Source organism: Leptonotus elevatus, chromosome 8 (genome assembly GCF_054856555.1).
Source record: "Leptonotus elevatus isolate MCC_2025b chromosome 8, RoL_Lele_1.0, whole genome shotgun sequence".
Lineage (NCBI taxonomy): Eukaryota > Metazoa > Chordata > Actinopteri > Syngnathiformes > Syngnathidae > Leptonotus > Leptonotus elevatus.
In genome coordinates, this window is record NC_141246.1 from 14,788,263 (window position 1) to 14,811,150 (window position 22,888).

At 38.8% G+C, this 22,888-nt stretch overlaps 1 protein-coding gene and 1 long non-coding RNA gene across 4 annotated transcripts; one reads left to right on the forward strand and one right to left on the reverse strand.

Moving 5' to 3' along the window:
• The first annotated feature begins 934 nt into the window (after positions 1 to 934).
• On the forward strand, positions 935 to 22,472 carry LOC147169901 (voltage-dependent calcium channel gamma-4 subunit-like). The gene is made up of 5 exons (XM_086082943.1): positions 935 to 982; positions 9,867 to 10,149; positions 16,306 to 16,389; positions 17,809 to 17,949; positions 19,561 to 22,472. The coding sequence occupies exons 2-5, from the start codon at positions 9,927 to 9,929 to the stop codon at positions 20,046 to 20,048; spliced, it is 936 nt and encodes a 311-aa protein (XP_085939069.1). The 5' UTR covers positions 935 to 982; positions 9,867 to 9,926; the 3' UTR covers positions 20,049 to 22,472.
• Positions 17,804 to 21,588, reverse strand: LOC147169902 (uncharacterized). Of its 3 annotated transcripts, XR_015095811.1 has the most exons (4): positions 21,369 to 21,588; positions 18,328 to 18,374; positions 18,107 to 18,214; positions 17,804 to 17,943 (listed from the first exon to the last, which is right to left on the reverse strand). It is a non-coding gene; the product is annotated as an uncharacterized LOC147169902 (long non-coding RNA). The 3 variants fall into 3 exon arrangements; XR_015095810.1 differs by lacking the exon at positions 17,804 to 17,943 and having other exon boundaries at positions 18,068 to 18,214; XR_015095812.1 differs by lacking the exon at positions 17,804 to 17,943 and having other exon boundaries at positions 18,068 to 18,214; positions 18,328 to 18,377.
• Positions 22,473 to 22,888: the final 416 nt, after the last annotated feature.

Here is a 22,888-nt window from a genome sequence, read left to right on the forward strand (position 1 = left end):
CACGTCTACCTAACTTTGTTTCGACCAATCACGGCAAAAAATGTCAATGTTATCACCGTCATGCGACTGTTGTGAGTAGCTGATATCATGGCGTTGAGTTTACGTTGTCGGTTTTACAATGTTGATATGCCGATACAAGAGGCTAATTCAGCGAGAACAGAATTAATTGCCCTGTCCACGCATTCTTCCAACGGCGTCGCCATGTTTGGTTTGTTTCTTCCCACGGCTTCGGCGCTTCTTGTTTTCGTCACAGCTGCATATCCCGCCCCCAAATACAATGTCGCTCTGTGATTGGTCTGAACCACCAGTGGTTTGTATCGGTGGAAATCAATGAGAGCGGTACAAGATTGATTCTCGGTTTATGAATCAATGAGTTTATGAACTCACAAATACCGCGAGAATACATCTTGCGAGAGCAAGGTTAATTCAATGCTAGTTTGCTTTATGATAACATAGAGTAACTACATTAAAATGCATCATTATTTAATGCAGCAATCCAATTCATTATTGCTCTTTCTGGTATGCCCGCCTTGTCCACCAGTAGGCAGTATAATACTGTACAGTCATTGAGACCCAAACGAAGGAAAATAAACTTTTTTTTTTATTGCTTTATTTAACAAATTGAAAACAAAAGTGCCATCTGTGCCAACAACATATATTGACAGGCAAAGGTTACGAGTACAAGTAACCTGTGTCTCCACCTGTTGACATTTATCCAGAATAATAATAAACAAAACAGGCCCAGATTTCCCACTGATAAGTAAATATGTACATTATTGAGATAAGAGCATTATTTTTTCAATATATCTTGTGTGATTTTGTGGCGTGGCGCCATTTTTCTAAATGTGCAGAGGTTGGCGAATCCTGACTATAAAATGGTGGCTGTGAGGCACCAGGTCTGTCAGGTCTAACACCAGTGAACACTCACGAATGGCACACGTCCAGCAGCTTGAATGTGATGTAATGACAGCGTGCAACAGATGTAAGTTGCTCGTCTATAGCAAGAACTGATTGCTTGATGGCCGCCCAGCTGAGCATTTTCCGCTATTGACGTGATGAACTGGCACATTCTTACAGTGATTGCTCCCATCGATAGGCTGGTACAAGATTGACTGGGAGTGCTCCGAAATGCACACGGGCTGATTGGCTTTTATGTGGGCTATTTAGTCTCACAATCTTATGGATAACAATAACATAGATGAGAAGAATCTGTGCAGTCCTGCTGTTTTTTCTCCTGGTGTCGCTCCTTATTCAGTTGGTTGTTGTTTTCCTCTTGCCTTAAATTCACACATAAGAAAATGCAATTAAAAGAACAAATGAACCATTTAACTTATTTTGATAATGTCATGGCAATTTAAGAACTGCCACTAACACGATTGGACACGCAGTATTAAGATTGTAAAGCTATCTTAATATAAAAGGTGACGCATGAAAAGAGCATGTAATGCCTCCTTTTCTCCAGGAGAGGGAGCTAGGAAGTCAAGAAAGCAGCAACCCCAAGGCACAACCAATGGTCAAATCAATAAAATGCAATATTCAAGTCAACAATTACTGCTAATTGTTGACATTTCTCTACTCATCACTGGGGGGGGACAAACAGAACACAAAGAAAAGTGGTCTCCGGTAGTTTGAGCCACTTTAGTACTAAAGGAAACATGCCTCCGTGACAAAATGTAGGGGAGACTGGTTGTATCACGTTTAAGTTGTCACATTGCAATTTTCTTCTCCACCAGAGGGCGCAATGAAAAAGTGGAATACTAGTTTTCTTTGTATATATGGTCAGGGATGGTGTACTGTCTAAGAAGAGAATAGCACATTGTGAGCTGAGATGAGTGCCAGTTATCTGTTTTGCACAACCCAAAGTAAAGTTTTTCAATTTCATATATTTTGAAACAGGCGTCATATATAGACAAATTCTAGCAGCAAATCATGTGGATTCGTTAGAGGAGAGATTCAGGCATCTTGTCATGCCTTAGTCACTGATCTGTTTTAAGCCAACTTTAAACTAGAGCAACAATTAGCCAACATGGTAGTTTGGGGCAAGTTGCCTCAGTTATTCTGGGGTTTGTTGTCACATATGCAAAGAATATGCCAATGAAAAATGCACATCTGGCAACTTTGTTTACGTATGCCAGAATTGTTCTTCAGGTGATGAGTCTGAAAAGTGAGGAAATTAGTTTGCCAGGTTTTGTTTCATTGTTTAAAAATTGATTTTCCTGTTGTTGGAACTACAGTTTGCCAACATGTCAGAACTGGTCTAAATTTCATGATGAACCATCCATCCATTAACCGAAATGCTTTATTCTTTTTTTTTTTATTTAATTTAATCTCAAATTTTCTGTTTACGGGAAGCAAAACATTTGAGGCTGAGAGCTATGACCAACATGCTAACAGTTCTTCAGGACTTTAATCTATTTCATAATATTTTGTTGACGTTTGCTCAATTATTATGGTAAATTTTCAAGATCAATGATAAACAGTTTCTGTGGCTGTAAAAAACAACAACATCAACCAAAGAGAATGGATAATTTTGTCCTTGTTTTATTAGTTACAAAATGCAGTGTGACATCTTACCCCATATGGTGTGACAATTTACCCACTGGTGGGGCAACATGTCACATGTTCACTCCTTCTCTTTGATGGCTTATATCTCTGCACTGACGCAAGGTATGAAAGTGACATGAATGCAAAAAAATATACCAAAGACTTTTGTCTTTCATCTGGTACACATTTTGTTTATGTATAATGTATTGATTCCAATAAATATATACTAGCCCCGGTCTCCCCTACATTTGTAGAACATAAACACACGTACATACAGAGTCAGTGAGCAATAAAACGATAATTATGCAAATGATGCACAGAATCCGTGAGGACTTCAAAGTATCAGGGAAAGTGTAATACTGTGTTGCAAAGTTAAAGTTAGGTCATCTTATACAAGTTATAGTGCAATAAATAATAATAATTTGGAGCGCCAACGCTTCTGAGTCCACCCAGGCATTTGCCAAAATAAAATATCATCCTATTATTTCGCAAATAATCGTGAGTGGAAAAATAAGAGAAGGTGACCCAGAGGTAAAGTGTTTGCTCTTTTTTTTTTTTTTTTTACACATAAAATAAAAAAAGAAAGAAAACAAGGATAGACTAGCAGGAGCTCATTTCCTCAAAGGGATGTTGCTAACAAGCACTGGACGTGAGGCCCAACACTTGAACTGATTACCAGTGCAAATTGTACTCTGAGGAGTTTGCTGCTTTGTGTTGTATTTTCTTATAGAGCGACTTTAAGTGTTGTGTTTGGCCAAGAACACAACCCTACAGCGTTATATGAGCAATTGATGATACAGAGCAACGACAACAAAAAAACACACACGCATAAATGTGACTGTTTGTGAGAATAACCATCCCTTAAAAAGATACTGCTCATTAAGCCACCAGATCAATACAATGCATGGAAATGGTTGAATCTGTCTTTTAAATGAAACAGGAAGTGAGGCGTTGCCAACTCAATGATCCTAAAATCATCTGTAATAGACAGTAACATCTTGCTTTAATCACTGCTGTTTTCCATCCTTTTCAAAAGCACCCAGGGCCCTTCTCACTTGCTCACTTACAAAAGCACAGTAATCCCCCACATAGTCACCTTTCACGATTTATCCCCAGCTAAGTCGCTGAAAAACCTTCAGTGCCTAAATGAGAGTTTGTGCTCTTTCTGCGCTGATGACGCAAAATGCCCCCCGCAAGCTTTGGATGTCAGAAAGGAGCTAAGTTGAGCCTGGGGTGTACATTTAGAAGTAAATAAGAAGACAGTTAATTCATCGTATGAATCACTATGACAATTGTGCGATGGACATGCACAACATGGCTTAAGAAAAAGGGGCACACCGAGACAGGAGTTGCTTAATATCGGAACAAAACAATGAGGTTGGCAAACTCTACCGGGGCGTGAGACCCGAGACTCAAAATCAGGACATCTAGTCACCCTAAGCCTGAGTGGTAAATTGTTAAAATCGCAATGGCTTTGCTAAACACCCTGCCAACTGGGCAAGGACAAACCAAAAAAAAAATAATAATAAATGCAAAAACTGCAGAACAAAGGGGCAAGTACCGATTCCGCAAATGATGTTACAATAGTCAGAGGTCACATTGCCATGAATTGAATGGCCTGTCCTCTCTGAGAGATAAGATCGAAATGAGGAAATGACTAAGCCTTAAACACGGTACACGTTTCAAGGTAATCAAGTAGCATATTATGATCAACAGTGTCAAAAGCATACCTGAAGTCAAGTAATAATAGTTTGGCATTTGTCATTTTTTATTATTGTCATACATACAATAATACGCCCAAGCCCGCAAGACACCAAACAATCAAATGGATCCGGCACCACAATAAAAAACAAAAACAATCGCAACAAAAAAACATGTCATGTATTGATGAGGTATTGTGTCTATGGCTAGTATTCTTTGCCCACTTTTTTGACTGATCAGCATGGAATCCAGACAAATTGATTTATAGAGGGTATGTTTTTTCCCAAAATTTTGGGAGACATTAAAAATATGACACCGACTCTCGAGGTGGAGGTTGTGCCTTTTGAGTACAGCTCTTATGCAGCAGGTACACTACGAGAGCACAGGGATAAGTGAACTCATTCACTGCCATGAATTCATTAAAAAAAATAAAGATTATTAAAAATTAGGGGCGACAGGCGATTAAATTTGTGTTATCGTAATTAATCGCATGACTTCACTAGTTAACTCATGGTTAATCACAAATTTTACATCTGTAAATGCACAATAAAAAAAAATCTAGGTTTTCATACTCTTGTTAACAAAAGTGGAAAAAAAATGTTAAACTAATAGAAATAGTTAAAAGGATTTTTTGACGTTTATAGCCGTCAATGGCACTGAATGAAATAATAATATTCAGAATTAAAGAACCGAGAGATGAGTTTCGGGAAGGGGTGGGCGCGTACGCGTTATCGGTTGCACCGTACGAGCCAGTTGAGTGAGAGTAGAAAAGGCTTGACTCACATCAGAGTGAACAAGCCTACAGCAGCTCAGGATGAACTATCTCCATATGTGTATATCAAATTATAATATAAATCACCCAAATGCGTCCACAGGTCAATCACGCATACATGTTTGGGCTCTTCTGCTTCAATTCCACATTCATATTGCAAAAGCAGAAAGACATTAGAGAGCTGCATACTCCAGGCTGTGAACAAACAGCTTGTCTACGACAGCCTGCGGCCAGAGTCTGTGTTTGCTTTCCTTCACTCCAATTTCTCTCAGTTTCCTTCTTTATCTCTCATGTCTGCTGCAGGCTTCGTCTGCAAATACGTCACAGACGCCGTCTACGTGCCTTAATCTTCCATCCGGAGAATTGGGATCTGATGTACTATATGGATGCACATAGTGGCCACAATTTCAGGTTCACTTCGAAAAATTGGGTTCCTCTCATGTGCGACCCAAATTCCAGTTAAGTTGGGATGTTGTGTAAAATGTAAAATGTTCTAATCATTTTCAACCTTTATTCAATTGAATACACTACAAGCCATTTCATTTTCAAAATGATAAACATTATTGGATGTTTGTTGTTGTTGTTTTTCCAAATATTCACTCATTTTGAATTTGATGCCTGCAAAGGGTTTGGGGGTTTGAGGGTTGGGGTTGGGGTTTTTTCAGAGACCTTTGTGAATATTTATCCATTTTTTTTCCCTCCTTGTTCCCAGCCTGTCACCTTACCCACGTTCCATGCAGGCCTGTTTGCTTCCAGCAACCTGACTCAGCTCTTTAGATCCTAGATTCTGTCCAGCAACTGCCCACCTGTGACCAACAACTGTTTTGTTTTTTGCAATAAATATTCTATCATCTCAATCTGATCGTTCTCATCCGTTTCTCCACTTTGGGTCCCCCTGGACCAGAATCATAACATAATTATGGTCAAAATGTCCTTTGCTTCCGTCATTGTCAACAAATAATCATGGATCAGCTTTCTGGGTTCATTAAAAAAATCTAGAATATAGCTTTACATCATTATTTATTTTTAAAACTAATAAAAGCTAAACAGGCATTCTCCAATAAAATTAAAACAAAATAAAACAACCCAACTGTACAATCAAAAATCTAAATGAAATAAAAACTACAGAGACTATAACGGAAAATCCAAGACTATCATAACCCTGGTATGTGCTCATTTCACATCACTCATCATTCTGTTGCTTTTCTTTTTTTATCCGACCATACATGGATGCTAGGCTGCCATCATCGTAACATTGGGTATTAGCTGTACCTTTCATCAAATCCCGATTGCGATCAAGCAACGTGAGGTGCATATGAAAAAGATTCAATTTCCTGTCCATTTTCTTTTTTTATATACTCTACAATAACTAATAAGCTGACCTTTTCACTGTATTGCACCCTACCGTATGTTGTTTTTTGGAGCATCAGGTGAAATTCTAAGGCAAAAAAGCCACAATGCCAACAAACTATTATTGAGAATAATGTTGGCGTCAGGGCAAAACCTTCTATCTCGAAAATAGCATTTTTTCAGGAGACCCCAAAAATGTCATGTTGGTTCAACCATTAACATTGAGTACAAGCCATTTTCAACACTTTAGAATGCAAACATTTTTATAAAATAAATAAATAATACCTACCCTTGTGGATTGACCAATAGTATAGATTTTTTTGGGGGGGGGGGGGGGGGGGTTCGACAATTTATGACTTATGTGTTCTTACTGCCCTTCTAGTGTACGTTGTTTTCAAGATGAGCAACACGCACGCCACACACAGAATATCACCACTGACATTGTGAGTCTCCTTGTCATGTTTGGGTTCTGTTTTCCTTGTGTGTTCTCCCTTGGTCTTGTTAAGTGTGTAATCCTGCTTCCTCGTGTGAACCAATCAGTGCCCTCAGCCACTTGTGTCTTGCCCCAGGTGTGTCTTGTTGTGTCATTAGCGTCTGTGTATTTAGTCTCCTGTCTCCCCTCTGTCTGTGTTGGTTCATTGTCTTTTCCCTCATGTCATGCTGCCTGTTTTTGCCTTGTTGTTCCACCCACGTTTTGTTTTACCTTGTAATTTGGAGTTCACTTTTGGTTTTGAATAATTACATTTATTTTTGTCCATCACCTCTGCCTCCTTGCCCTGCTTACCTGCGTCTGGGTCCTCCACCAAACTTTACCCTCTTGACACTCCTTCCTCAATGCAGACATCAATTGTAATACCATGACTGACCTATGGGAGGCAGCATGGTGCCACAGAGCATCTAAACGGATGGAAAATTTACAAAGAAGAAGAGGGTAGGCTTTGGGAGAGTTGCCCTTCTATTTGTGCCGTACCAGCACGAATTTCGAGTTTCTTCCTAATTGGCTATTCTTTCCATCCAAGCAGATCAGTGAGGAAAATACACAAGCCATACCACAAGATAATTGCTAAAGACATTCTCTTAAATACATCCAAATAATCTGTCTTTTGTTGATTTTGATCATAAAATTGATCTGGCCTGATTATTGGTATATTTGTATCCCATTTTAATCTCAGGATGTTAAAATTTTTTTACACCTGATCTCTGGTAAATGAAACCAACTAACAAAGGAAACCAGTACCTTAAGTGCATGAACTTTGGATGCTATTAAGAATCGCCTCAAGCTACCCCGAAGCATCAGTGTCAATACCCTCATGTGCCTTTATAGTGCTATTTCTTATTTGCAGCACACACACTGGCGCAGAGGGTGTCAGGAAGCACCCTACCAGGCAGGTTGAATCATCAATAGCACTTTCAAGGAGCGTGTCAAAGGAGGGGATGACTTGCTCCACACAATCATAACTCAAACCTTTATCCGCTTGTTTAAAATCGACCTTACGTTCGGTATTTGCATATCCAAAGCTTCAATTTCCCCTCATCTGATGTGCCATTAATTGCCCTCTTCCTCGTTTACTCTGCAATTTTGCTAAATGCGCCTACATTTTCATGAAATCGTTTTAAAAGCAAAACACCAGTAACTTCATTGACAGGGTCTTTAATTTTTAATTGGAACATCCCGATCCCTTTGGTCCATTCTGTACACCAGGAAGCCTCGGAGCAATTATTACACTGACTCAACATGTGTAAGGACTTCCAAAGAAAGTATAATAATAAATATAAAATAAATATAAGTCAGTCGGTTTTTCCCAAGAGCAAGAACCAACATCCATGCTGTTTGTTGCGCTTCTTTTCGTGAATAATGAGATAATGGATGGATGAATTGTCTTGTGTATAAATTGCGCTCTACGAATAAGCTTGTTATCTCGATATCTGGTGCTAAAGCTAGTTCAGGAAGTTCTGGAAAGTGGCTACCATTGGCCACCACGTAGCTCTGCTCTTGTGTATAAGAGCCAAAGACGTGCAGTTAGCTCATTCACTGCCATTGACGGCTATAGACGTCAAAAATTCATTTGAACTATTGCTATTAGTTTAAAATTGTTCCCCCTTTTGTTAACAAAAGTGTGAAAAACTAGATTTTTTCAAATTGTACATTTAGAACAGATATAAACTTTGTGATTAATCGTGAGTTAACTAGTGAAGTCGTGCGATTAATTACAATTAAAAATTTTAATCGCCTGACGCCCCTAATTTTTAATAATCTTTTTTATTTTTTTAAATCGTAAGGCGATTAAAGTTTTTTATTATAATTAATCACATGACTTCAATAATTAACTCACGATTAATCACACATTTGATATCTGTTCTAAATGTATACATTTTTTTTTAGATTTTCATACTCTTATTAATAAAAGTGGAAAAAGTGGAAAACTAATAGAAATAGTTCAAATGAATTTTTGACGTCTAAAGCCGGCAATTGCAGTAAATGAATTAATGCATTAGATGTCTAACAAGAAATTATGTTTTTGTACAACTCGACCTCCCAGTTTTTTATTTTGAAATGATGTGTTACACAGTTGCTCTTTGGACTATATGCAAATACAAACTATTTGCATATCCTGCCTCTTATATATCTCCATATAGGCATTCATTTCTCCTAATCCCTCCCTTCACTCTTGATCAAACACCCGCCCACTAAAAAGCTCAATTTTTCAATCTTTGTGAAGGTGCAAGGAAGGGTTCACAGCACTGGAGTGACCGGATTGAGCCTCCTGCTGAGACACATGCCACTCAGACTGTAACCCTGCTGGATTTCTTTGCCTTTGTTTTATCTGCAAAAAAAATAAAATAACCTAAACATGAAAAAGAAAAAGGTACAAGCAGGGCAGCTAAAATGAGTCAGCCCGACAAGCAGTTCATTAAAAATATCTTACTTGTACTATGTGAGTTCAAGCTGTGGCAAAGCTGATCCCCCCCCCCCCCCCCCCCCCCACCAATCACTTGAAAGTGAGACTTACTTTTGTTTCTCTCTCTCTTTAAAAAAAAAAGAACAAAGAAATATTGGTTTGCTTTAAAGCAGCAGATTTTTCGTTAGATGTCATTTTTGTTCCTTTTTTTATCAGGCATATATGCTCTGGCAACGATGTAGCGTTTTATTTAGTAGTTGCACGCAAAAAAATAAATGAAATAAAAATAAACACAAGGTTGAAGGGTGACTTTTTTTTCCCCTTCTTCTCATCTCCTTTCTCATTGGCTGCATCCCGCTGACGGTAGGTGTGGTCTGGCTGCTGTTTCTTGCACTTTCAAACAAGGCAGCTGTGGTCCTCAGGGGTCTTTTGAGAGGTTCTTCCAGGGTTCCACTTGTCTTGACCAAAAGTAATGCCCAGCCAAATCCAAAATGGGAAATAATGATCAGTCTTTCTATGTCAACTTTTGCTGAAGTTTGGATGGAAGTGGAGCACAAAGTTGACTCCTGACTACTTTTTTTAATTTTTTTATGGGAAAGCAAGCGGTGATGTCGGTGGGCGACTTGCATTGATTGATTTGCCACGCATGATGCGCGGCCATGGCGTGGTGTGATCGCGGGCTCCAGACGCTCCTGGCCGTGGCGGGCGCCTTCGCCGCGTTCAGCCTCATGAGCATCGCCATCGGCACCGACTACTGGCTCTACTCGCGGGCGTACATCTGCAACGCCACCAACGCGAGCACTGAGGACAGCCACGCGCAGCCCAAGAAAGTCAGAGGCGACCTGACGCACTCTGGACTATGGAGGATCTGCTGTATAGAAGGTAAACAAAAACGTGAACTTTTTGGGGTTCGTTTTACCGCTGAATTTGAGTTTGATTCCGTTACAAATGAAAGTGGCATGAATTGTGGATTACGCATGGACAGTGTGCAACATGGGCGTGATGTGCGTGCACTTCTAGGCAACATCCTGCTTGTTGCGCACAAAAGGCACCCTTGCAACACAGTCCAATCATGTGACCCAACGCATATCCAAGTCTCACAAACGCGATGTGGTTACTAACTCCCTGCCGCGCTGTATATGCTTTAGCTGAATTGCAGTAGAGTGATAAGAGAAACGCCTAAATCAATCATAAAAAAAAAAGTTAAAGGGCAAGCAATTAGATGACTGTTTTCTCTCTCTCCACCATCAATGAGAGTTGTGACTTAGATGAGAAAATCAAAATATCATGAAAATCACGGTTCTGTGCCACCATATTGAACAAAAAAATTATTCCTTCCTTGCATCAACTTTATCATCTTTGAAAAAGGTAGAATATATTTGCCACAGTGTAGGCATTTTCTATAATGTTTGTCAATGTGCTCCATAGTAACAAACATAATGTTAGAATGAGCCATAACTCCATATGAAATATGACAAAATTACTAAATCACAAAAAGCCAGTGATTACCTTTAAAAAGTGAATTACTTCCATTAGACTCATAGCTCAGTCTAATGAGATCCAAGGACAGCAGCTGGAATAAATCCTTTGCATTGAAAAATATTATAATTCACCTCTATATATATCTAAAAAGGTAACCCAAATATTTGAAACAGCATGCTTAGTTCCATCCCACAGAAATGCAAGAAAGTCATGGTTGTAGACGACCATCACGTCATAAAGTGTATCCCCAAATTGTTTCGGATATTGTGCATTGGGGCTGTACAATTACTCAAATTTACATTGCAGTGTCGCCAAATGTAATTTTTAAATCACAAAGGCAGCAATTTTGAAAAAAAAAGAAGAAGAGAGAATTACACTCCTTTTATGACAATATAGGAGGATGTAACTCCAGGTACAATCACAAATAGTCCACTTTAAAGCACTTGTAAAGAAAAGTTGGGGGTTTTGCTTCTCAGGCTCCACCCAGTTGTTAAGTTACTAGATGTTATTTTATTTTATTTATTTTATGGTAACTGTGAAAAATGAAAAATGGACCAAAATGGTGTCTGAGCTGGTCCACCAATTTAATAAAGAGCAGAGCTTACCATGGTGGCATCATATGATAATCTTATTCCATACACATTTTCAGATCCAAGTAAATGTCCTCATAACTGTGGTTATTGATCATATTTCATCATTAAAAAACAACAACTTGTTTTTGCATTTCAAAAACTTGACCAAAAAGTCAGCCAACGTTGGGCGATTGCATGCAGTTGCGTTGTATTTGGCTGCCACTTACTGGAATTGGATTAAAAATGTAGAACCATCTTCAAATTCAAAGAGGCGTTTCCTCTCCCGTGCTTCAAAGCACTGAGCGTCACTGTGGCGTGCACGGCACACTTAAAGCGTCTGTCTGTCTGACTTCCATTTTTTGGGAATATATGTTTACCAGCTCCCAGCTGTGAGGAGGGGTCTCATATCCACACAAACGCACAGTAATTACAGCTGCAGAGGAGTGAAAACAGAAGGTTCGACGTTACTGGGTGGATGCTGTTAGAAAAGCAGAAAATCTGCCATGAACATTTGTGGTTTATTTGGTGTTTTAAGAATGGATTGGCAGTAGCTATTATTTGCCCATGTCCTGTTTCAAATCTTTCTTTCTTACTCTCTTTCTTTCTTTCTCGCTCTCTCTCTTTCTTTCTATTTTTTCTTTCCTTCTTTTTTTTCTCTCTCTTTCTTAATTTCTCTCTCTTGCTCTCTCTTTCTTTCTTTTTCCTTTCTTTCTTTATCTCTCTTTCTTTCCTTCTTTCTTACTTTCTTTCTTTCTCTCTTGCTCACTATGCGACGTGAATGAGGAGGCGCTATGTTTTAGTGATGTTCTGATGTAAAAGCATTTTATTTTTATTTTTTTATCTATTTATTTAATTGCTTTAGCCGAGCTGTGTGTTATGAAAAAAATGTAAATAAGTGCGGCAAATAAATGTCATTTTTAAAAAATAAAAAAAAATCTCTTTTCTTTCTTTCTTTCTTTTTTTCTTTCTTTCTTACTTTCTTTCTCTCTCTTTCTTTCTTTTTTCTTTCTTTCTTTCTTACTTTCTATCTCCTGCTCTCTTTCTTTCTCTCTCTTGCGCTCTCTTTCTTTCTCTCCCTGCCTCTCTCTCTCTCTCTCTCTCTCTTTCTTTCAATCTATGACAGGAAATAAAGAAAATATGGCTTGTTCTGTAAGCGTTGTATTGAGTTGGGAGGAATGAAGAACATAAATAAAGCCTTAGTCTGAGGGCATCCCGGCTAACCATGTAGAAGCAATAAGGCTTGTTGTCCCCATGTGGCAAACACACCTTTATGAAGGAGGAGGATGTTCATGTTGTGAGTGTTGCACTGCAGCGCCTTTGATTGATATAGCCCCGTTGAAACTATTTACTCTTCTGTAAGCTATATTGGCAATTCCATGCTTCCATGCTGAAGAGAAGGGAGTTCGTCGTCGGAATATTGTTAGCCTACTTCTTGTCGTTTGCCCAAGTTGGATCGTTCGCTTTTTTTCTCTGCCATGTTTGGCTATTACTCACTTCTATTTTCTCACGTGTATTTGTCTGTCCTTTCTTGTGTAGTTGCATTTTCTGGCATAATCTTTCTTTTTCATTGTCCTTATAAAGAGTTCCCGTTATCATCTGCGTTTCTGTTAGGTTTCAGTTTTTGTCCTTTTCAATGTGTAGCTCCCATCAAGCTATTTACTTTGTCGTCACACTTAGCCTTTTGATGACTTAGTCGTTGTGTTTTTTGTGTGTATAATTTCTCTGCTCACATTGGTGTCCTCCCAATTTGTTTATTAGCTAAAATTAGATAATACAATGGATATATTTTCACGGCTAAACATGTACGAATGTGTTGGCATATCAAAGATGGGCAAACTGATATTTGAGTGACAGTTGAGCAGGGCATGGTTTCATGCATTCAGCGGACACGCCCACAATGTTTGAGAGGAGAGACGACGGGCTTGATTGTTTTTCTTAATTTTTCATTATTTCATTTTAAATACTTGCAGATTTATTGTAATTTTTTTAATTGTTCAAATGTGTCAGGCTTGTTAACGTTATTCTGTGGTGAGTCAACTTAGAAGACATCTTTTCACTTTAAAAGGATATTTGTGTTTCAAGTTGTGGGAACATACGAGCCAACATGCACAGCTCAAATTGTCCATAGACATCCTATACAAGAGCCGTTTCTAACATTCTGCCTTTACGAAATCAAAATGATTAATTTTGATGCCGCAGTTTAACAATATGTTTATTATCGCTGTTGTAATTTGCATTAGTTTACAACTACAATGCATCAGACATGAAAACATGTCCTAATAGTTTGCTGACATTATTTATATCGCTACATGTTAGAGTTAGGATATTATATTCTGTATCCTGTGAAATATAGTTCTACACCAGAAGTTCAACAATTGAGTTATTCTTGTACTAATTTAACATCTATGTGAGGAAAACACAATTTTCAGTTTGAAAAACAATTAATCAATGGATTTTCATCCCTAATAGCTTGGGTATAGTATAGGATACAATAACGGTGTGTAGGTGTACCTAATGAAGTGTCCACAAATAAGTAGTGGCTGTGGTCATGGTGTGTCTACTGTCTGCAAGAAATGAACATGAGCTTGTGCAATGTGTGTGTGTTGAATACATTAGTTAAGATGTCAGAATCATCCTGTGAGAGGTCGAGCAAGAAATCGGATTCTGATTTGCCGAGGGGATGTTGTTGCCACGATGGCGTTATGCTGACTAATAAAAGATGGGTTTGCCTCGAGGGAGACGGTTCTCCACTTCTTCCTGCTTCCCCTTTTCTTCCTCTCTCCTCATCCTCGCCATCTCAACGGTATTATTAACTCTTTGTGTGTTTTTCATTTTATCTCGTCCATCTCAATTTCTTTCACCCCCCCCTATTTTATTGCGACTATCACCAGACATTTTCTTTTTCCTGGACCTTTTCAGATGACCCAATTGGGAGAAAGATCCAATTATCTGAAAGACTGATCTTATAAATTTAGATGCACTCATAAATCAAAGTATATTTAATATCTAAGGCAGTGACATCAGTCCAATGGGGCTGTTTGGTACAGAATAAGGATTTGTAGATGAAAACGTTGTAATGGGTGATTAAGACATGATACTAGTAAGCATGTCTCACAAAGTAAATTTAAACATTTAGCATTTGGGAAATATTTCTGTTTTGTTTAGGATACCACCATGTTAACCTCTGATTTCAGCCTCTCAAATATGAATATTGTACTTGCTGATTTTCATAGTCATTGCATTTGAATCCACTTAAACAGGATTTACTTAGATTGCCATTTAACAGGTTATTTAACATATTAACTCATTCACTGCCATTGACGGCTATAAACGTCAAAAATTCATTTGAACTATTTCTATTAGTTTAACTTTTTTCCCCTGCTTTTGTTAACAAGAGTATGAAAACCTTGAATTTTTTATTGTACTTTTAGAACAGATATACAATTTGTAATTAATCGTGAGTTAACCAGTGAAGTCATGCAATTAATTACGATTTAAAGTTTTAATCGCATGACGCCCCGAATTTTTAATAATCTTTTCTTTTAATTTTTTATTCATTCACTGCCATTGACGGCTATAAACGTCAAAAATTAATTTGAACTATTTCTATTAGTTTAACATTTTTTCCACTTTTGTTAACAAGAGTATGAAAACCTAGATTTTTTTATTGTACATTTAGAACAGATATAACATTTGTGACTAATCATGAGTTAACTAGTGAAGTCATGCGATTAATTACAGTTAAAAAATGTAATTGCCTGTCGCCCCTAATTTTTGATAATTATATATTTTTTTTATGAATTTATGGCAGTGAATGAGATATTAGCTGGATGCTCCAAATTTATTGAACGAGGACAAATGTGAAGTCGCTTGCTTTAAACAAAGCCATCAAGCACGGGAAATGCCCTAAAAATTCCCTAAAATTCAAACTCCAATTCCTTTGCGCTCTCTTTCCTTGGCTCTCTTCATTTCGAGTCCACATCAAATTAATAAGGCAGCCTCTGAAAAACATCGCAGGGATCAGAGACTTAATGTCAAATCACCATCAAGAGACACTTGTATGCTTTTATCTCAAGCGGGCTGCTCACAGGTCTGTTGAAGACGGCTTCTGATGTTAGCTACGCTCGTGAGATTAGCCCCTTAAAAAAAACTACAAAAGTAAAATATATATTAATGGATGCTGTGTTGCAGAAGATTATGGATGCTAAAGTTTTGGTGGTAAATACATGATTTGGATGCTGCGTTATTTACTCGACTCCACAGCGCTATATAGATAATATAGACGGTATGGAGAAATCATCTTATAGTCACAGGTACGATTTGTCACCATCGTAATAAACTAGCCACAAATTTGACGGTAGTCGTAATTAACAGAAAGCAAACCCTCTGCAGGGCTAACTTTATGTTGGTAAGTGACATGAACGTTAATGTCACTGATTAGCGCTTACCTTCTCAGCTCTTCCATTCTTCTGGATGTCTTGGGTGGAGCGTTAGCACCGTGTTAACAACCACACGTCACGGTACTCACCTTGCTGCTCAGTCCGAAATACTCTCACACTTTTAGCATTATCTGTCTTTTGTCCTTGCACGTCGCCATCTGTCCCGCTCCTTCGATCAAATTGGTTCGCTCCTTCCCTTAGCTATTTGCTTCTGTAGAGTCAACCCATGTGTCAATGGCCATCATGGAGATGCTAGAGCACAGAACTTTGGGACAGGAGGAAATCATCCGTGTGACTTTTAATTCAAAGTCTAGTATTCAATATTCATAATGCTCCCATGTTTTATTCTGTTAAAGGCGGAGAAAGGGTTTTTGTGTGCAAATACTTTGAATAGAGGGAGCCTGAGGACAACTTTCTGAAACACAGATCCTGGAGTTGTCTGTCCTGAAAATGTGGCCTGAAAATAAAGACAATTTTCTTGATCACATTCCACTTTACAATAGACACACTATTTGACTTGAAATGTTTGTCATTGCCTCATGCAGGTATCAACACAGGAAGCTGTTTTCGGATCAATCACTTCCCGGAGGATAATGACTACGACACAGACAGCTCTGAGTACATCCTACGTGAGTGTGTTTGACGTGGTCATCTTCTTCACACACTTCACTTCTTAATCCGCTCCTCTTTGTTAAGTGCCACTGATGGCTTCATCACAAGGGTCCTTAATGAGTCGTGACGTTGCCTTCCCGCCCCCTTAAATCCGGATGGCATGACGCTAATTGGCGCAAAAGAGATGACAAAGGGTGTGCTCATGACTAATTGGCCTTTGACCTACGTGACAACCAGTCTGCATAGTTTAACGTAAATATGTTTTTTTTTTTAATGAGTGATTCACATCATTTCACATCTGGTTTGTAGCATAACGATCTTAAGCAAATGTTTCCTATTATGTTGATTCAGGTCAAGTTCTATAAGTTCTATATAAATAACACTATTTAAAAAAAAAAAAGACTTATATTACTGCGTCTATTTTGGCTACAGTACAATTATGGTCACGTCATGGATTTTTACTTTAATATTTTTGTAATATTTTGTAGTATTGGCAATTGCTATTGTTTGTATGTCAACATGTTGCATATATTAACAATTTGGTAATATCATACTATGATACAAATAACATATGCCAGGAATATCATCATCGGCCATTTTCTTTCTTAAGTTGTTTTAATTTTTCTCCATTTTAAAGTCAACCCCAAAAAAATATTTACAATAATATGTTCTAAGCAGCCCCACTAGTCTAAACATGGTATTCTGATTAATATTGTGTTTGTGGAATAAACAGCACAATCTGCTTCTTTTTATCCATCGCAAGGGGCGGCCATTTTGTCCCTTGCTTTTAAATGAACATGACATTCCAATTGCTCCAGGCTCAGGTAACGACTAATCATGGCTCAGTTTTAGAAAACAGGTGAGCCATGATTGGTTGGCAATGGGCAACTGTGACGCCATCTTCAGTCGACAGCAAGTGACAAAATGGCCGCCCCCTGAGTTGGATCAAATCGGGTGGATTGTGCTCAGCTCATATTCTACAAATCAGAAGGCCGTGTTTAGACGAGTGGGGGCACATACAACATATTGTTGTAAAGCAAATTTTTGGGTTGACTTCCCCCTTTTTATTTCCATTTGAATTGAGTTTTACGGATTATTTGTCGCATTAATGGTAGGAAATGTTTTACAAGGATTTGTTTTTATATTACAAAAACCTGGCCATTGAACAAAGGTGTTTAGCCTTGTTATAGCCACTGTATACATCCTACCAAATTCAGGTTTTGTAGCTCTCTCAGTATGAAACAGAGTTATGTTAATGAACTATTTGAGTCAACGTTGACATTGGGTACAATTATCAGCTAAAAGCACCAAAAATGGCTGAAAACAATGACTAATTCTCCAATTTATTTTGTCCCTAACGACTTTAAAAGGGATTGGCTATGAGTCACTTGCACACCACTTTCAATTAGTAACGCTCCTTTTTTTCACGTGGGCAGGTATTGTGCGAGCCTCCAGCCTCTTCCCCATCCTCAGCACCATCCTGCTGATGCTGGGCGGCCTGTGTGTTGGCGTCGGACGCATCCACAGCAGGAGGAATAACTTCCTGCTCAGTGCTGGGATTCTCTTTGTGGCTGCAGGTAATGTTATACACATGAGAACATACAGAATACAGTCGTTCCTGATTTGCTTTTCTTGATTTATTATTCTCTTCCAACAGCAATGTTAAAAGAAATCGCAGACCATTTATTATTTGGCTCAGTTTTCACAACAGATTTCCGTCCTGACACAACCCACCCATTTTTTCTTTTATTTTCTCCGGGCTTGTGACTGGCTGTGGATGAATGTTGGGGCACTAGCCGGGAATGGACCCCTATCCGTCATTGGAGGCAGCAGCATGCAACACTACACCGCCAGTCATGAAGTCAGAGTGAAAGTACCGTGTAAAAATATATTGACTATGCAATCACTATTGTATCAAATGTAAAAACTGCATCTCTGTTGGATCTGGTACTTACCTGCCTTCCACTCGAGTCAAGAATCTTGAGTGAGTGCGGGGTGATGTCTGCTGATGAAAGAGACACAGACATTGTATTATTAGTAGCCTAACCATCGTGTTATCAATAATTTGGTAGGATTATGTACTAAAAATGGTTATGCCAAAGTGCTGGCTAAGTTGATTTAATGAATTGTTTATTTTCTATTCAATCAGTAAGGATAATGTAGTCATTAGGGATGAGCGATCTGTAGCTGTATTCATAGGAGGCGTGGCCTACACCGGATGTGTGCGTCGTTTAACTGAAAAGGGGTTTGGCTCACATCAGTATATTATTTTAAGTGTGAAATTGATATGGATTGATCAAAAGTTGCTATATTGTTTTGGGTTTATTTGGAAACTATTGATAAAACAGCCTAATTGAGATTCAAATCAACAATTTTGATCGCAAAAGTAAGAAGAACTATTAATTCTAACAAGTCTATTATAAATTCAGAAAATGTATGTGTAAATAAACATTTACAGAACAGTCAGAACTGAGATTCAGTGTTTTTTTTTAATGACAATAGTAAAGGAACTATTTACAGAGCAAGTTTTTTATATATATATAAACTAAGTGTGCATGAACAAGAGTCGTCATACGCAACACATCTTTATTTTTTATTTTTTTAAGTTTTTTTCCAATTGTTTATGTATTTTTTACTACCTAACATTCTTAACTCATTCACTCCAGCCATTTTCACTGAAGCAACCCCCTTTGCTCCCGGCTGTTTTACTGGATTTTGACTGATTTTCCAAAGGCCCACTTGTTCTATTGCTATAAAAACATGGAACCTACCAAAAGAATGATTAAGTCTCTTCTTTCATCTGTTTCCATTTTGCAACAATTACCATTAGAATAGAGCTAAGTTTCATCATTATTCACGAACCTGTTCAAAACACTGGGGAAAAGAGCTTGTTGCAACATGGCCCTGGTTGATCTCTTATACTCTGCTGCCACCTGCTAGACCGTTTTTTGCAATAACTACCATTGCTTTAAGCGACCCCTTCAGGTCAGAGGCTGCATCAAAAGCCTTCTGTATGCTCTAGCATAAAAAAAAACATTTGAAAAACAACAACATATAAATATGTTTTTGGGACCGTGGCAATATTTAAAATAGGACGTTTTTATACATTTTTGGGAGCAAATGAGTTAAACCAAACCGATCCACAGTGTGGCAAGGCTCAATAATTCATTCTTCCTCTATCTCTTCAGGCCTGAGCAACATCATCGGCATCATCGTTTACATCTCCAGTAACGCCGGCGATCCCAGTGACAAGAAAGACGAGGACAAGAAGAATCAGTACAACTACGGCTGGTCCTTCTACTTTGGCGCCCTCTCCTTCATCGTGGCAGAATCAGTGGGCGTCCTCGCCATCAACATATACATCGAGAAAAACAAAGAGACGCGCTGCCGAGCCAAGCGCGACTTCATCAAATCCATCGCCTCCTCTTCGCCATACTCGCGTATCCCCAGCTACCACCGTAGACGGAGGCGCTCGCGCTCCAGCTCCAGGTCGTCGGAACCCTCCCCAGGAGGGATGAAGCGGGGGGGAGACATATCCCTGTACACCTTCCACAGAGACCCTTTGAAGGGGGGGAGGCCATACAGTCCAGAGAGGGACTCTGGCTTCTTACAGGTCCACAACTGCTTTCAGAAAGATGTGAAAGATGGTGGAAACAGGAGGACCACATCCGTATGAGATTTCTTGTTCGACTTTATAGTACGCTTGATAGGGTCACACTAGATATCGCATTATGTTCTTTATGTGGTATATGTACAATGACGAGAAAAAGTATTTGCTCTCTTCCTTGTGCCGTTTAGAGTATGAGGTGCCAAAAACGGGATTAGTCGACTTCAAGCTTTAAACGTCGATGGGGTATCATTAAGTCGGTTAATCAGTTCAACCCCTAATATATATTGTACAGTAGATGCAGAAGTATTATCTCTTGAAGCTGGGCATGCACAATCCATCCATCCATCCATTTTCAGTAGTGCATATCCTGATGAGGACAGGAGACGGCTAACGGTCAGTGCTAACGGTATTATTTTTCATTGCAGCTGTTATACTTATGCCCTGTAGATGGCAGTAAAAAAAAAAAGACAAAGGGCCAGACTGTAGACGAACAGTAAAAGACTCATGCTTCATTTGTCATTTGTGCCTTACTTTAAAATGAAAACCCAGAACACCCACCGAGCTAATTTAGCTAAATCACTTTGCTTCGATTGTGCTAAATCATTATCACAGGCGAGCACGTTCGATCGATCATCGCGTGACGGCCAACGGGAAATCTGGGTTCAAATGGGCTTGAGTGGCACAGTGTATGCACAGCTTTAGGTAAAGAGGATGTTGATAAATGTCGTGTGACAAATCAGATAAAAAAAAAAAATACTTAAGTCATATCACTGCCATTTTTAAAAAGGAGATGGTTGCTTGATAAAACGTGTTTTACCTTAAACAAATATATCTCCAAGTGTTTACTAAAACTATGATTTGTGTGTTGTTTACTTTAACACAGCTGGTGCTACGTCCTCTTACCAGAACTTGCTGTGCATGCAATAGCCTACACAATTCTTGTTAGCGCTGGCGTTTCACTTCATTGTGATCACAATGTGTGAAATGTGCTAAACAGCTCTAAAACACTGCCACACACGTATAATGTGCTTTATGTAAATAGAGATAGATCTTGCAAATTGTGTTATAACATTCCTGAGAGAATCCAAAGCTTTGTGTTCATTTATCTCAATATAAATGTGTGTCGTTTGCTCAGGGAAGGTATCAAGGACAAATTATAATTTGTCACAATCCAATGAAAAGCAAGCATCTCCTACTTCTCGTTTACATTCAAAATTAGAGATACATAATTTGCAATGTACATCTTAAGCCATGTGAATTTTAGGGTGCAAGACATTAATATTGTATTTTCTACAACTCCATATCCTATTGCTAGATGCATGGCGGTCTTTAACAATAAAGCGCCTCCCCCCTCCCTCAGGAAACCACATTGGTGGTTGCAATTACCTTTGCTCTGGCTGAGATCACAGTGGGCACAGCACCTGCAGACACAACATGGCTTCTGTAAAATTCACGTTTATGGTGGAGGGCGTGTCTAACGTGCCTGTGTCTCTTTGAGTTTTGGCCACAGATGAAAGCAAACACGGTTCAGGGAACTGAAGCACGTTGCTTTGTCGTTAGTGATGTTTTTAGCACTAACATTCTCAGCTCACTCACAGATGGCGGAAGTGCCTTCTTTTTCTTGATTTGATTTGACAAAAAGAGCGCTACCGACACCTACAGGACTTAAGTGGAACAGCAAAGACTTGTTCATTCATCTGCAAGGCATATACAGTATGTGCGTATATAAATATAAATCTATAAAAATAATTTCTTTACGTGACTATTTGTTATAAACTAGTCACTTTGCGCTCAGATAGTCAAGTCTTTGGTGCCAGCCTAACAATTCTTTGTTTTAATTGGATGTTTCAATGTAATGGTATCATTGTTGCATGTTGGTTGTTTTGTTTGCACACTTACAGACCCTGTTGGCCTATATTAGCACAGTTTACAATCAATTTAATACAGTTATGTCATTGTTGTTGTTTTTTTTAACAAGATGTTTGTATTTATAGTTAAATTGTGGTTTAGCAAAAATGAGGGAATTCATTTGAGCATGTGCTAGTTGCTCGGAATCCTAGAGGTTATATTTGGCTAATGATGCAGGCGTGCCGTGCTGTGACTCTTGATGGCAGACAGTCGGTCAATACGAGGTGTTAAAGTGAAAATGCACAAGCAAACTTAATGCTCGAGCGAGCTAACAGGCTGCTGAGCGTTCTTCCTCTCCAGTGTTTCGTAACATGAGCTCAAGCAAAGCGGGTGTTGTGTGCACAAGATCACACGATTCATTCTTTGTTATCGTGCATGACTTGACTTTTGCATATTTTGCCCAGTTTGGGATCGGTCAAAATCGGCCTCATTAGCAAGTTTCGTTGGTGAGTCTCTGCAAATTCTCAACTCTCAAATCACTGAGCCTTGATTTAGAATGGACTTATTTTGAGTCCACTTGCGTGCGTGCATGTAGCTTCTTCGTGCCAAACGGGTCTTGTGACCTTGTTACCCTTCCGCAGTTCTGTCCATCAGCCAAAGCTGTTTAAATTACATCCATGGATCTGCTCTGACATTTCTATCCACAATAAAGCTTGTGTACTAATCCTCCTTGTTGTGTCCACTTTGGTACCTCCTCCAGTAATTGACAAGAGATTGGCGGGCGTCACCTCTCCGTGCACTCACATAGCCGCCATGCTTGTTAGCATTAGGTGCAAGAATGACACATGGGCTGTAGCCTGATGGGATGATGTGACAAATAGGAGATGACACCACAGTTCATACCTCATCTTCGTGATAGTGAAACACCATCACACAATGACACACCCTAAAGAAATCATTTACAGCCAGTGAGTGTTTATTTTTGGAGTAGCATCCTTGTTTATGTGAAACGTTCTGCACGTCAATACATTTGCTTCACACGCATTTAGACTTTTCTC